The sequence below is a fragment of the Xenopus laevis genome, chromosome 5L, assembly GCF_017654675.1.
Source record: "Xenopus laevis strain J_2021 chromosome 5L, Xenopus_laevis_v10.1, whole genome shotgun sequence".
NCBI lineage: Eukaryota > Metazoa > Chordata > Amphibia > Anura > Pipidae > Xenopus > Xenopus laevis.
Window position 1 is genome coordinate 150,042,830 of NC_054379.1, and position 16,722 is coordinate 150,059,551.

Consider the following 16,722-nt stretch of genomic DNA (forward strand, 5'->3'; position numbering starts at 1 on the left):
GCTAGGGGCCTCCTCTGGAGATCCTGTGCTACTCTGGCAGTTCTGTCCAACCTTAAAGGTGGCCATAGACGTAGAGATCCAAAACTAGCGGATCTCTCCCTGATATGCCCACACTGAAGTGGGCGATATCGGGCTGATCCGATTGATGACCCTAGGGCCCAACGATCGGATCATAATGCATCCGATATGGGCGGTAGGATCGGGGGACCGCATAAACGCACAGATTTTTTTAACGTGCCCGATTGAGATCTGCCCGACTTTCGGCCAGATATTGATCGGGAAAGCCCGTTGAATGGCCCCACAGACGGGCCAATAAGCTGCGGCAGCTTTTATTGGCCTGTGTATGGGGGCCTTAAAGGTATTCAGACCAGTAGCACTCGTCAGACCCCTCTCCATGCCGTGCTGAAACGTACCAAACAGCCTCCAGAAGTTCCTTATAATGTGTGTGTATTAATTATTTATGGGATTGTCCATTATCATACTATGTGAGTAGGGTTGCCACCTTTCCCCCCGCTGAACTCTGGGAGGGGGCTGGGCCGTGACGCAGTGGGAGGCGGGGCTGTGATGTAGCAAGGCTGGGGCCGTGACATGGTGGGGGTGGGGCTGTGACATAGGGGGTGGGGCTATGATGTGGCGATTGGCCATTCGCCGTGTCAATCTCAGAAAATCCTGGCCGGTTTTCCTAATTTGGAAAACCGGGCAGCCAGTTTTTACCCCGAACAGCCCTTCAAAAAAACCAGTCTGTCCTGGTCAAAACCAGACAGGTGGCAACCCTATAAGTGAGCGATTTTATGTATTTATATTTATAGTAATATTGTTATATTAACTGTTCACATATGCTACATTAACTGACGTCTATTTATATCTTGAATTTACTGTTATTATTCCAGCCCTGCTTTGTGAAACGATTCTGTGTGGATGAGGGTCCAATTATACTACATCAAGGGTTAATGATTATAGGGGTGGGGTGCAATGAGAGTTTAAATATTCAATAGCTATACATTTGAGAAAGTGGCTGGTACTTTTAGTATGATGTAGAAAATGATATTCTGAAACAATTTGCAATTGGTTTTCCTTTTTTATTATTTAAGTTTTTTTTTTTAGTTATTTAGCTTTTTATTCAGCAGCTCTTCAATTTGCTTTCAAGTAATCTGGTATCTTGGGTCCAAATGACCCTAGCAACCATGCATTGCTTTGAATAAGAGACTGAAATATGCAAAGGAGAGGCCTCAATAAAAAGATTATGAATAAAAAGTAGCAATAACAATACATTTGTAGCCTTACAGAGCATATGCTATTTAGAAGGGGTCAGCAACGCCCATTTGAAAGTTGTGAAGAGTTACCTTAAGCTTCTGTAATTTAATTTTATGAATTAAAGACTGGTTTTATCGGAACTGATCCCGCTGGTGCTAAAAGTGGGACCGGCCTGTTTGAATAAAACGTTTGGTGCATATTCTTAACGCTTTCTTGGTTTTGTAGCTCCAGACCAGGTTCCCTTGATAGAGGACCTAGAGCAGATATTCATGCGTTCATGGAGGGAAACGCACCTAGCTGAAATCCGCCAATATCAACAGACTGTTTCGCAGGTTTTCCCTCACCTTCCCAGCCCCATAACTCCTGTGACTGCCGCACAACTTCCCTGGCTCGCCAGCCTCGCTGCCAGCTCCTGTAACGAGAGTGTGAAGATCATTGAGTGCAGCTATTCCTTAGCAGAAGGGCTTTGTGAGATGTTCAAGCTGCTGGTTGAAGGGAAACTGACCAAGACCAACTATGTGGTAATCATCTGCACTTCCAGAAGCAATGGCATAGATTCCTGCATTGTCATAACAGGTATGTCTTCTGCTTTATCAAAATAACTGCAAAATATTTATATGCAGCAAACCTGAGATATGTGAGATTGTGAGTGGCTGCCAATGGCTCCATGATATCCTTGGGCTGTGGGCAACTCCCTGCAATGTTTGTGTGCCCCTTTAGTGCTGCTTCAGCAGAATTCTGCACTGAAATCTGATTTTCAAAAGAGCCAACAGAGTTTTTTTATATTTAATTTTGAAATCTGACAGGGTGATAGACATATTGACAGTTTCCCAGCTGCCCCCAGTCATGTGACTTGTGCTCTGATAAACTTCAGTCCCTCTTTACTGCTGCACCGCAAGTTGGAGTTATATCGACCCCCCCACCAGCAGCCTTACAACAGAACAATGGGAAGGTAAACAGATAGCAGCTCCCTAACACAAAATAACAGCTGCCTGGCGGATCTAAGAACAGCACTCAATAGTAGAATCCGGGTCCCACTGAGACACATTCAGTTACATTGAGTAGGAGAAACAACAGCCTGCCAGAAAGCAGTTCCATCCTAAAACGCTAGCTCTTTCTGAAAGCACATGGCCAGGCAAAATGACCTGAGATGCACCTACTGTACACACCAATATTACAATTACAGTTTTTTATTGTAGAGTGAATTATTTACAGTGTAAACAGTGTCATTTAGAAATTAAAACATCAAAAAATCATGACAAAATCCGTTTAAGCACCTTACCCAAAGTGGATCCTGGTTGTTTCCTGGTGCAACTTCGAAGATGAAGTGCTCAGAGTGCCATCCCGCCGGCGATTTAGATGCTAGCCGGCGGGAAGGCTTTTCAGGGAGATTAGTCGCCCGAAGAAGAAGCAATTTGTCGCCGGGTGACTAAATCTCCCAGAATCTTAGCGTGTGCCCTTACCCTAACCACGGTATTTCAATTGGTTCCCTCTCAGAGGTAGTGCAGCCTATCTTGGTGATCTTATCCTCAGCACAGGTTAACTCACAGTAGTATCTTGCTCCTGCCACTATCTTTCGCTCGTAGAGTGACTATATCATAAACTTCTGACACTTAATAAACTTTCCCTAACTTTGGCCCGTAACCTGCTCAGACCCAGGACCTGTATCAACCTCTCAGGGAGGTGAGGTCCCAGTAAAGACCCATAGCACATGGTGCTCTCTCCTTTTAAACAATATTATCCTGCCATCTTCTGGGCAAACCCTGAACTGCAATGGACCCAGGAAAAGAGACATAGCTGCCTGGGTAAATCAACGGACCACTTTAGGTGTCTCAACTAAAGGGGAAACTACCAGTGTAAAACATTCCTAAACCTCAGGGTCTCTACATATATTAACTTTTTAATACTGCTGTTAGACAAAGAAAATAGCAAAATTTAAAAAATGAAGGTACCGTGGCCCTTTAAATAGTTCTCTACGTGGTGCACAAGTGGCTTTTGTGTTACTTTACACTTGTTTGGAATATTTGTCTTTCCATCTGTTGTGCTTGTAACCTAAGGGCCCATGAGCAGTTGGCATGTCTGTGCTCTTAGCAGCCAATGAAATGCCAATGATGTTAGCAGTGCCCTTATAGGGTTAATGTGCCAGCTTGTGTCCATTCTTGGCAGCACTTTGTTTGTTGCTGCCCCCCACTCATGACAGAGAAAGGAGACCTAGGGGCAGTATTTAGCGCACTTGTGCCAAATCAGAGAAATATTTTTGTAGATATCTTCCCAGCTATATAACCATGCTGCGTTGCATTTCAATTATTTAGGTGTTTTTTCCCTGAAAAGTTGTATTTGTTGCCACAGGAAAATACCAGGCCCGGATTTTGGTGGAAAGCATGTTCTCTCCATCCGATTACCTAAAAGAGGTGACCTATGAACTAGCCAGCGGGAAGGTGGAGAATTTAGCAGTTTTTTTCCGTGCTCTGTGCCCAGGTAAGGACAATGATTTGATCTATATTAGATCATTCTGCAAGATATATATATATATATATATATATATATATATATATATATATATATACATATATATATATATATATATATATATATATATAAATATATATATATATATATTTATATATTCCTAATTACAATCCCAAATCATGGGCCCCTAAAGGGTGGAATTTATTGAGTGGCCTTTTTAAATAGATAGGGGCAAATCTGGGTGTAGTTGGGCATGACCTGGGCTATGGCCTAAATTGTCCCAATATTTAATTCTATAATGTTAGGAGGCAAATTGCTAACCTTGTAACCCAGGCCAGTGAGTGCCTTCTATGCAAATGGGTTGCTAAGGTCTACATTAACATAATAACCAGACAGTGCTATAAAAGAGAGACTGAAATATGAATAGGAGAGGGCCTGAATAAAAAGCTAAGTAATAAAATGTAACTATACAAATAATAATAATTATAGTTTTGAATTATAGTTATGAATAGAAAAATGAGTAGTAAAAAGTAGCAATAATAGCAATGCATTTGTACCCTTACAGAACATTTGTTTTTAGATGGGGTCAGTGACCCCAATTTGAAAGCTGGAAAGAGTCAGAAGAAGAAGAAGGCAAATAATAAAAAAACAAAAAAAATAAAAAATGAAGACCAGTCAAAAAGTTGCTAAGAAATGTCCATTCTAGGATATGCGTAATAACACACATGTGACATCACGAGCATGCACATAATAAGCAATTCGTGGCACATTTTCATTATGCGCTTGCGAGTGACCGGACATGGCTGCTTGCACTTGGAGCTCCCTCCTGGTGCGGGCAGGGTCGGACTGGGGGGTCCGGGGCCCACCGGGACTGGTGTCCAGGGCCCCCCTCTGGCCCCCGCTACCTACTTGTTAGGCGAATCCCTGCTCGGCGCCCAGGCGGCGCATCGCGCATGCGCAAACGGCGCACATGCGGAAACGGCGCTGGAATGCGCCGAAATTTTTTTTATTATTTTTTTTAAAACTGTTTGGGAGAGGGGGACTGGCCCGGCGGGGGCCCACTAGGGTCGGGGCCCACCGGGTATTTTCCCGGTATCCCGCCGGGCCAGTCCGACACTGGGTGCGGGTAGTGTAGCGCTGGCAGGGGGCATTTTTTAAAAAAAAAAAAACTACTGTTATCCCCAACCAACATGCGGGCTTCTATTAGCCCATATGTTTGGTTGGGGATAACATTTTTTTTTTAACAGGTGCCCTTTAAGCATGTCAGGTGATCCCATGGGACAGCCAAATAGGCATGATATGAAGGAAAGAATGAATAGCCCTAGAATTTAGTGGATTGACTTTTCGTGTACCCACTGTAAGATTTATCTCCAACTGAAGAGTGTTTCAGTCCAACTGCTGCCGCAATTAAATCTCTGAATCTGTTGATAGATGGTGACTTGGATCTTCTGCTGGACAAGTTTTATCAGGAAAATCAAGGTGCTGCCGCTTTATCGGCAACTAAGCCAAGCGCAGAAACACCGCGTCCTACATGTGCCAGTAAGTAAGGGGACAGGGAGCCATATTGCATCCTGGAGTTATTCGTATTATAATTGAGCACATGGCTGAACTACTAATCCCATCATCCTCAATTGTTGTTCCTGGTACATCTCTTGAGAAATTACATGACTGCAAAATGCCATTGCCTTAAAGAGGTTAAACACCCACCCCTACAACTTAATTTAAAATTGCCCAAATAAATCTGACCACATCAGAATGATTTAAAACAATTTGGACAGGTATGGGACCTGTTTTCCAGAATGTTTGGGACCTGGGTCTTTCCGGATAACTGATCTTTCCGTAATTTGGATCTTCATACCTTAAGTCTACTAGACAATCATCTAAACATTAAACTAATTATATCTAATTATAATTACTAATACTAATTATATACTTAATTATATCTTAGTTGGGATCACGTACAAGTCCTATTTTATTATTACAGAGATAAAAGAAATAATTTAAAAAAATTAGAATTATTTGATTAAAATGGTGTCTATTGGAGACGGCCTTCCCGTAATTCTGATATTTCTGGATAACATACATTCATTCTTTATTTATTTTAAATTCCAAGGTATTAAATGATACATGTAATGTTAATATTATAAATATTTTCTGACCAGTCTGACCACCAAGTAGTCAAGGAAGTTGTCAGGAGAAAGAAAGAGGCTGCTCTGATGTTCTGCTTAGGAAAGATTTGAGAAATGTTTCTAATTTTTTTCCTAAGCAGAAGAACATCAGAGCAGCCTCTTTCTTTCTCCTGACAACTTCCTTCACTACTTGGTGGTCAGACTGGTTGGAAAATGACCAGCAGGTGGCACTTTTTTAACAAAATTTATTAAAGGGATCCTGTCATCAAAAAACATGTTTTTTTCAAAATGCATCAGTTAATAGTGCTGCTCCAGCAGAATTCTGCACTGAAATCCATTTCTCAAAAGAGCAAACAGATATTTTTATATTCAATTTTGAAATCTGACATGGGGCTAGACATTTTGTCAATTTCCCAGCTGCCCCAGGTCATGTGACTTGTGCCTGCACTTTAGGAGAGAAATGCTTTCTGGCAGGCTGCTGTTTTTCCTTCTCAATGTAACTGAATGTGTCTCAGTGAGACATGGGTTTTTACTATTGAGTGTTGTTCTTAGATCTACCAGGCAGCTGTTATCTTGTGTTAGAGAGCTGCTATCTGGTTACCTTCCCATTGTTCTTTTGTTTGGCTGCTGGTGTGGAAAGGGAGGGGGTGATATCAAAATTGAATATAAAAAAATCTGTTTGCTCTTTTGAGAAATGGATTTCAGTGCAGAATTCTGCTGGAGCAGCACTATTAACTGATTCATTTTGGAACAATTTTTTTTCCCCATGACAGTATCCCTTTAATGTTAACAGTACATGTATCCTTTAATATCTTGAAATTTAAAAAAAAGAAATAATGAATGTACATTGCAAAAGTTATTAGAATAGCACTCTCATTAATATTACAATCATTTATTATAAAGGTTTACTTATCCGTTTTAGACTTCTATGATATTCCACCTCCCACAGCAGACCTTATATTGGCTGTTTTGGGTTAACAGATCTTGAAACTTCAGACAATGATAAATATCAGTATTCATCGGCTTTAACTGGCTGACAGATCCATCCAAATTCTAACATCTGGGAACCCTACTAGAGTTCCCAAATCGAATTGTCATAATTCTTCCACGTGTGCTCCATTGTATTTGGCAGCTTTAATGAAAAGGGGACCACCATTTTCTTTACTGCAGGTTATAATATTGAATGGCACCATGTCCGCCCGTCCCAGTTGGCCGTGGCACAAAAGCTCTTATCGCATGTCTGCTCCATAGCCGACTCCAGCACTCAGAACCTTGATTTGGGATCATTCGAGAAAGTGGATTTTCTTATCTGTGTTCCTCCATCGGAGATAACTTACCAGCAAACACTCTCTCATCTCTGGAGTTCAGGTAATGCCCCTCATAGAGCCACCGTATTTCAACTGTTCAGTAATTATATTTTCTGGGGCTTTATGGTCATTGTACCACCGGCATAAAGAGATATTGAATATCTCAACCCAATTTCCCTTGGTGCTTGTACTGAATGGGGAGGCTGGTTCTTGATCTTCCTGATCAGTTATTCTTTTTACTATACGCTGTACAGTCTGTTAACTCCCAATTTGGTTCTAACTGTGTAATACAGGTATGGGACCTGTTATCCAGAACGGTCAGGATCTGGGGTTTTCTGGATAAGGGGTCTTTCTGTAATTTGGATCTTCATAACATAAGTCTACTAAAAATAATGTAAACATTAAAGGAGATCTAAAGCTTAACTAAGAAATTAGGCTAGACATGTTGTACATTATATTTTGTGCTTCTGTATCAGCCCAAGGCAACCACAGCCCTTTAGCAGTAAAGATCTGTGTCTCTAAAGATGCCCCAGTAGCTCCACATCTTCTTTTCTGCTGATTCACTGCACATGCTCTGTGCTGCTGTCACTTACTGAGCTTAGGGACCCACTCACAATATACAGTACACATAGAATAGAAATGTCACAATATAAGGCTGATTAGTAATTAATACAGATAATTACTACATGGCAGCACAGAAACCAGTGCAATTAGCATCAGAATTTAATAATCAGCCCTGTAGCATCAGCTTATATTACAGGGGAAGCTCATTTTCTGCTGGATAATTAGTGACGAGCCCTAAGCTTAGCTTCTCAGCAGCTGCTCAGAGCCCACTGAGCATGTGAGTGTCACAGACACTTTCCAAGATGGTGACCCCCTGTGACAAGTTTGAAGTCCTGGATCATTGCTGCGATTGACAAGCTGAAACTTTAGGCTGGTGCAATAAGTTTAGTAAATAAAATATGGCATTTTTAGCCACATTCATTTTTAGGGTTTAGTTTTCTTTTAAATAAACTCAGTAGGCTGGTTTTGCTTGCAGTAAGGATTAATTATATCTTAGTTGGGATCAAAGTACAAGGTATTGTTTTATTATTACAGATTTAAAATTATAAAACACTCGGACGATTCCTTTACTTGTGTCACAATATTTTATCCCCAGATTGAAGTACTTATTATTTAAAAAAAAAAAAACAGAGAGAGAGAAAGTACCCCGCTCACAATCTTACTTGGCAGTTACTTATATAAATTGTTTCAATACCTGTTAGTTTGAGAACTACATATATTCCAGTGCAAACCCTGTGATTTTCGTTAGACCAATCCCATGAATTGTTATTTACTAAAGTGCCGTGCTACAAATTCATTATATATTAAATAAGAATTAGACAATAGAAATTAATTGTAGATAAAGTGCAGTGCAATGGAACTAATTCAATTAAATTAAAATTAAAAAACAATGGATAAATCCGCCCACAATAAAATCGATCAAAAACTGTGGCAATATTGTACGATAAGTGATTATGGTATCAAGTCCAAAAAACGGACAACAATTAATTACTAAAATGCTTTCCAGTGCTAAATCAATAATTCATTATAACTCAGGTAATTGATTATTAATTAATTAGAGTAACCGCATTAACTAGGATAAATATTAAAAAACAATACTCAGGTTCTTGAAATGAAATCGGAAAATGGAAAAGGAGAGAGGTGGAGTTGTCCCAAAGCTACTACCTAATTTATTTCTAATCCCTGGGACACCACAAAGGCAAAGAAGGCTGAGCAACCGAGACTGTGGTCTCAATAGTTAATCTAAACCCTAAACTGTCATAAGCTATAATGGCCAAAAAAAACACAAATCCACGGCCTCCTGTAAGTTCAGTATTGCGAGAGAAGAGAAAAAGTGAACCGAGTACTTAAAGGACAAGGAAAGTCTAAAATAGAATAATGTTAGAAATGCTGTATTTTGTATACTAAACATAAACATGAACTTACTGCACCACAAGCCTAATCAAACAAATAATTTATGTTTTCAAAGTTGGCCACAGGGGGTCACCATCTTGTAACTTTGTCAAACATCTTTGCCTGACCCTGACCCTGCACATGCTCAGTGTGGTCTGGGCTGCTTAGGGATCGTCATAAACAAAGCTGCTTGAGTTCTGCATGGCTGGGAAGTAAGGCGGGGGCTCCCCCTGCTGTTCATAAGTATGATTGTTTCCCTGCTCAGCAGTTAGGGGCCATCTGACAATTCCTATCCACAGCAGTAAATGAATTGAGAATTTCACTGCATACAGTCAGATTTCTTATAAAAACGGTACACATTTTTTAATTAAAGTATATTGGAGATAGGTTTCTTTTTCATTAAAGAATGTAAAAATGGGATTTTATTTTTTTGCCTTTCCTTATCCTTTAATTAAATCACCACCACCCCTTCCATTCCCATTTAACCCAAATTTTTTAAAAAGCTTCAAAAAATATTGAGATCAACTGGATTCAAATGCCGACGCGCGTTTCGCTATACTGGCTTTGTAAAGGCGTAATCAAGTCAATTACGCCTTGACAAAGCCAGTATAGCGAAACACGCGTCGGCGTTTGAATCCAGTTGATATCAATATTTTTAGAAGCTTTTTTGGGATTGGTCTAACGACAATCACAGGGTTTGCACTGGAATATATGTAGTTCTCAAACTTACAGGTATTGAAACAATTTATATAAGTAACTGCCAAGTAAGATTGTGAGCGGGGTACTTTCTCTCTCTGTTTTTTTTTACAGATTTAAAATTGTAAATTATTTGATTAAAACAGAATCTATCGAAGATAGCCTTCCCGTAATTCTGAGCTTTGTGGATAGTGGGTTTCTGGATAATGGATCCAATACCTGTATATCATGGTAGCAATATTCACTGTTCTATTGATATACGATGCAACTTGTGCCCACAAATACCCTGACAGCAGTTATACATAGCCTGTGCCGTGCTTTCCAGATGGAGGTTGCTATTCTCATTTCACTCCACGCTCCTGCTTTACATTTCCATGGTAACTTAACTCCCTTCTGACCAGAAAGTGTACGGTATAAAGAAATACAGCTTCTGCCCATGCTACCGAAATGCAGGTGATAATGGAACTCTTGTCTGTACATGCTCTCGCTCATAGGAAATAAATGCCTGCCATTTGTTTATTTACATAGTAAAGTAGAGAGCATAACTCATAGCTCATTTTGTGCCCAGAACTTTCCTTTATTGCATACATATAAGTGGGGGCTGCCATAGTGTTAGCCACATCTGTGATATTATCATAAAAGGAGAAGGAAAGGTTAAAACCAAGTAAGCTTTATCAAAAAAGGTCTATATAAATACACCAGTAAACCCACAAAGCTACTCCTCTGTCAAAAGAAACACCTAATTTATTTCCGTCTATTGTGTACACATGGGCTTCTGTATCAGACTTCCTGTTTTCAGCTTAAACCTCCAGGTCTTGGGCTTGAGCATGCTCAGTTTGCTCCTCTCCCCGCTGTAATCTGAACTCAGAGCTATGTGAGAGCAGGGAGAGACTCAGGCAGGAAGTGATGTCACAGCAAGCTAATATGGCAGTTGCTATCCTAAACAAACAGAGACAGTGTTTAGAGCTATTTACTCAGGTATGGAAAAGCTTTCTTAAGAATGAAAATGGCGTTACGACACCTTCAAGCACTTCTTAAAAGTGGTCAATTAAAATTCGCAATGCGCAATTAAAATTCGCAATGTAATAATGGTTTAAGGAAGAGTATTACATTGCGAAATGAGACTTTTTATTCTTATTTGTGCTAATTGTTTTGCTCTTTGCGACTTTTATTACATTCCCCCAAAATGGTCTTATTTACAAAATATGATGCAAGATATAAAGAATAGGTGCAGATACCTAATATTTTGCACTTGTAACATAGTACTGCAGCATTGCATATAGGAGAGATGGGCAGCACCTAAGATTGCCTCTAGCTTGTCATTAAGACATTTCAGTTGGGGGGACCTGCGGAATGCAAGGCACTAGGGGTGCCCTTCTGAGCCAGATTTTTCATTTTCAGAGTGTTCTGTACTAACTGTACTTTCCTGATATATGTAGGAGTGTTACTGGAGCTTGGTGTAGAGAAGGCCCTGCTCACAAAGCAGCTGCTGGAACAGTACATCATGAAACTGGATTCCGACGCACCCAATAAATTCAAGACGTTCCTTCACAGAGCCTTGCAGAACCCTCACACCTTGTTTGTTCTTGTTCATGATCACGCACACTGGGATCTCACCAGGTAATGTTTGTTACTGAAGGAAAGGTACAAGGAATCAGTGATGGCACCTCTAAGCTACACACTTGCATTTCCAGTAGCATTTCCAGTAGTGACATGTAAATGCTTAATTATTTCTTGCAATGCAAGGGGGCACATAGACCGACAGTCATTCTGTAGCTTCCAGAACTGTGCCCAAAGCAGTGGACGGGTGTCCGGCCTGCAGTGAAGCCCATGTGAGATGCCATATATATAGGCCACTATTAAAATCCCTCATTTCAAGGGTATTTTGGCCTGGACTGAAACATACAGTATGCCTGTCCCTGGCCTAGGTGCAGTAGATGTTTTCAGGGTTGCCTTCTGGGCGGTTACTGGCTCAGTTTTAGGAATTATATTTGGGGCCAATAATATTAATAAGCAGGAAACAGTGTCGGACTGGCCCACATGGATACCAGGAAAACTCCCGGTGGGCCCAGGTGTCTGTGAGACCTTATGCTGCTAAACATATAGCCTATTTCATGGCCATTCCCTATTTCTTTGAGAACAAAGAGGCAAAATAGATGGAATAATAGATTATATTATTATAGTATGTAAAGAATAGAGACTAGGAGAATAGAGGTTGAGTGAGGAGAAGAAGAATAAGGGGCACATTTACTAAGGGTCGAATATCGAGGGTTAATTAACCCTCGATATTCGACCAGGAACTAAAATCGTTCGACTTCGAATATCGAAGTCGAACGATTTAGCGCTAATACTTCGATCGAACGATCGAAGGATTATTCGTTTCGAAGGATTTTAATACAACGATCGAACGAATATCCTTCGATCAAAAAAACATAGGCAAGCCTATGGGGACCTTCCCCATAGGCTAACATTGAGTTCGGTAGCTTTTAGCTGCCGAACTAGGGGGTCGAAGTTTTTCTTAAAGAGACAGTACTTCGATTATCGAATGGTCGAATAGTCGAACGATTTTTAGTTCGAATCGTTCGATTCGTAGTCGAAGTCGTAGTCGAAGGTCGAACTAGCCCATTCGATGGTCGAAGTAGCCAAAAAAACACTTCGAAATTCGAAGTTTTTTTTATTCGAATCCTTCACTCGAGCTTTGTAAATGTGCCCCCAATAGTACTGAAAATGGGCCCCTGGTCTATGGTTCTTTGGTGGGCCCCTGGTGTCCCAGTCCGACATTGGCAGGAAAAGTAACAAAGATTTCTAGGATTATGAGCAAATAACTAGGTTTGTGCATTGTGTATTGGGTGCTGTGCATGTAAATTTGTATATTTCATATATTTAATGTATGCACGTTTCTATTTATACATTGGCTCTTTATAAATATGTGATAATAATAATAATAGCAGGGCTCATTTATGGATACTGCGGAAGTGCTAAGGAGACCAAAATCACATACATTAAGATGGCATTCGCGTACATTTTCAGCCTATCCACTGCACCATGCAAAGTGAACTCTGCACCCTATGCCAGTAGCACCTACTGTATGTTGTTGAAAGCGGTGCAAAGAAGTCTTGTACTTAAAAGGGCTTGTTCACCTTTGCGATAACTTTTAGTATGATGTATTGTAGAGAGTGATATTCTGAGACAATTTGCAGGTTGTTTTCATTTTTTTATTATTGAAGGTTTTTGAGTTATTTGGCTTTTTATTCAGCAGCTCTTCAATTTGCATTTTAAGCAATCTGGTAACTAGGGCCCAAATGACCCTAAGATACTGGAATATGAATAGGAGAGGTCTGAATAGAAGGATCAGCAATAAAAAGTAGCAATATCAATACATTTGTAGCCTTACAGTGACGCCCATTTGAAAGCTGCAAAGTATCAGAAGAAAAAGACAAATAACTATAAAACTATAAAAAAAAAAATAATGAAAACCAATTGAAAAGTTGCTTAGAATTGGCCGTTCTATAACATACTAAAAGTTACTTTAAAGGTGAACCATCTCTTTAACTCTTAAGGGATTCTGTCATAATTTTTATGGTGTGTTTTATTTCTAAATTAAACTGTTTACACTGCAAATAATTCACTCTACAATATAAAAAGTAATCCTAATCCTAAAAGTGTATTTTTTATAGTTGTAATATTGGTGTGTAGGCGCATCTCAGGTCATTTTACCTGGTTGTCACGTACGGCTCCCTAAATTCAGATCAAGTGCTAAGCTCACTGGTCACTGCTCATCAACAGTCAATGCACTAGTCACAGGCCCATATGTTTGTATCCCATACTTGGGAGAATAGTTTTAGTGCCTTTATGTAAAGATCAGGGGTGGCAAAAATGGAATCTAGGTCCTTTCTAGTTTAAGAGTTTGTAGAGAAATCCCCCACACCACACTGATTTGTAATTGATTTAAATACACCATGTTACCATTATTGATGTACTTTGCCAGGTTGATGGTGGTACATCCCATACGGTGGACCTATGTTCTTTAAGGGTTATTAAAAAGACAAAAGACAAAGAGCCGCCAATCCCCAGCTACCGAAAGTTGGAATTTCCACTTCTTTTTCAGACTTTTTTCAGCTTCTGGCTAGTCCTTTCCATAAATATAACCCTAACTCTGAGAAGCAGACAATTACTAATTTCTTTGACAGCTTTTTATATGGACATCCCTGCTTACTGGCAGATACATGACATGATGTGCTTTTTCGGCTGGATGAGGGAAGCAGCTTTTCAATTTACACTTAGTGCTGTTTCTTCCCATAATAGATCAGCTCAATAGGAAGCAACTGCTAACAAATCCTAACAAGTACAGAACTTACTGAGGTATGAAAATCATCATAGTTGTGATGGTCAGAGTGCGCAGGTCTATATGAGGCAAAATATACTCAAATAGAAGGATATTTCAAGTCACCAAGGAGTCCAATAACTATATATATATATATATATATATATATATATATATATATATATATATATATATATATATATATATATATATAGGCAGCCCCAAGGTTACGTACAAGATAGGGTCTGTAGGTTTGTTCTTAAGTTGAATTTGTATGTAAGTTGAAACATATACATTTACTTATTAAATGCAACTGAGACAGATGTTTGTCTTTACATAGTATTTACCTTTACCTTTCTGTGCTCTGCAGTAGACAACACACCAGAGGGGATTGGGTCAGGTTGATTATTAAAGCTTAATGCTAATAAATGCTAAACAAACCACAGTACATTACTGTAATAACCATCATTTGTAAGTGTGAGTTGTATGTAACCCGGGGACTCCTTGTGTGTGTATAAATATATATCACGATCCAATGAGTATCCGCACTCCAAGGCACACTATTGTAGCTTATACAGGTGGGGTGCACGGTTAAAATATATGTATTTAAATTTTCAGAAGAACCAGCACTCCCTGTTGGGACCGAAATGTTTTAATGCAATAGAAATAAAAACAAATATTTTATATAAATTTAAATATATATATATATATATCTATACAGGTCAGGGAACTCCGATGTCACTCTCTCGGAATTGCACCCCCTCCACAATTGCACCCCAGCCAGGTGCTGTTGCTGCTGCCTACCCCTAGCTGTGGTCCTGCACATATAAAGTGAATAAAGTACCCCCTTTTGTACAATATAAGGATATTATAAGTTACCGAGGCGTTTCATGACCATATAAAAACAAGTGGACTGAAGGAATTCATGGAATTCTGAGGTTACTTCTAATATCCTCATATTTTACAACATGGGGTACTTTATTTATTATAATACACAAGTTTTAGTGGGTCATGTGACAAAAATCGCATCACTACTCACCGTTTATAACCGATGACATCACTACTCACCGTTTATAAGGATATGATTTACAAGATTTTCATGGCTTTTGTGTATTATACATATATACTGTACATGGTGTACCATAGGCCCATTAAAGTATCTTATTCTTTGCACCATACATAAATTTTGTGCATATTTGCTTTTCCAAATATGAATGGAAGCTAATATAGTGCATGTCTCAGTAGAGACCTTTTTTTTAGACTTTACTGCAACAGTGCTGGCCTACCATAGATTTCATCAGCTAAATTCACACAAAATCCCACACACATATAAACGTATACTTCAGAGATGGAATATTCTCTGCTGACAATATGTCATATTTTCATTGCTGATGTCAGTTTAATGGAAGAAGAGTCGATTTCCCTTTGAAATAAGCTATACCCATGACAGTGATTTATTATGGGCAAATGACAAGTGACAGCAGACGTTATACGGTGGGATGAACTCGTGCACCTCTCAGATATGCGGTGTTTAAATGCTACGCTTGCCGCACAATTAATATTCTACATTTAACCTTTCCCCTTATTCTCAGAGGACATACGCACAATGCACAAATGGCACACTAATGATAAATGTGTTAGGTTTCATGTAAAGAAATGGCAAATGTAGATGTGTAAATGCGCTGCCCTGGGTTCTGTCCTCCAATTAATTTCCAGTAAAACAGAAATGGAAGAAGAGCGTGTTGTGTGCACAGAACATTTCTTCCTTCCCCTCTCTCTAGTTTTATCATATAAATAAAAATTAACTGTTTCTATTTCATTTTTAAGCTCTTTTTATTAATATATGGTAAATATATCCAATTTTATAAACACAAATACACAGCAGACTTGTTGCCTTTGTCATTTCGCTAATTATACCCTAAGTGCTTAGAATACTGGGCAACATTCTTATATTATTATATAATAAATTGCTAGAACCTGAGTCAAATGTCATGGCAATATGACTACAGAGTTTACAGGGGCCTTTCTCAACCACTTGAGAAAGACTTCAGTAATAGAAGCCGAAACGTCGTAAAAAATAAACAGATCTTTTTTGCACCTGTATAAAGTCCTGTGAGTGCGGTTTTTGTACAGTATTTTTGGTATATATATATATATATATATATGTATTTATATATATAAATATATATATATATATATATATATATATATATATATATATATATATATATATATATATACAGGTATGGGACCTGTTATCCAGAATGCTTGGGATCTGGGGTTTTCCGGATAACGGATCTTTCCGTAATTTTGGTCTTCATGCCTTAAGTCTACTAGAAATTCCTTTAAACATTAAATAAACCCAATAGGCTGGTTTTGCTTCCAATAAGGATTAATTATATTTTAGTTGGGATCAAGTACAAGCTACTGTTTTATTATTACAGAGAAAAAGGAAATCATTTTTAAAAATTTGGATCATTTGGATAAAATTGAGTCTATGGGAGACAGCCAATCCGTACTTCGGAGCTTTCTAAATATCGGGTTTCCGGATAAGGGATCCTATACCTGTATATATATATATATATAT

General features: G+C 39.0%; 1 protein-coding gene across 4 annotated transcripts in view; it reads left to right on the forward strand.

Annotated features, from left to right (window-relative positions):
• The window catches only part of greb1.L (growth regulating estrogen receptor binding 1 L homeolog), a 95,260-nt gene that overhangs the window by 54,500 nt on the left and 24,038 nt on the right, over positions 1-16,722 (forward strand). For all 4 annotated transcript variants that reach the window (XM_041563546.1, XM_041563545.1, XM_041563547.1 and 1 more), the window contains 5 exons: positions 1,480-1,830; positions 3,604-3,732; positions 5,155-5,262; positions 7,023-7,220; positions 11,251-11,431. In XM_041563546.1, the coding sequence (XP_041419480.1) occupies positions 1,480-1,830; positions 3,604-3,732; positions 5,155-5,262; positions 7,023-7,220; positions 11,251-11,431 (967 nt within the window). The remainder of the gene's footprint in view (positions 1-1,479; positions 1,831-3,603; positions 3,733-5,154; positions 5,263-7,022; positions 7,221-11,250; positions 11,432-16,722) is intronic.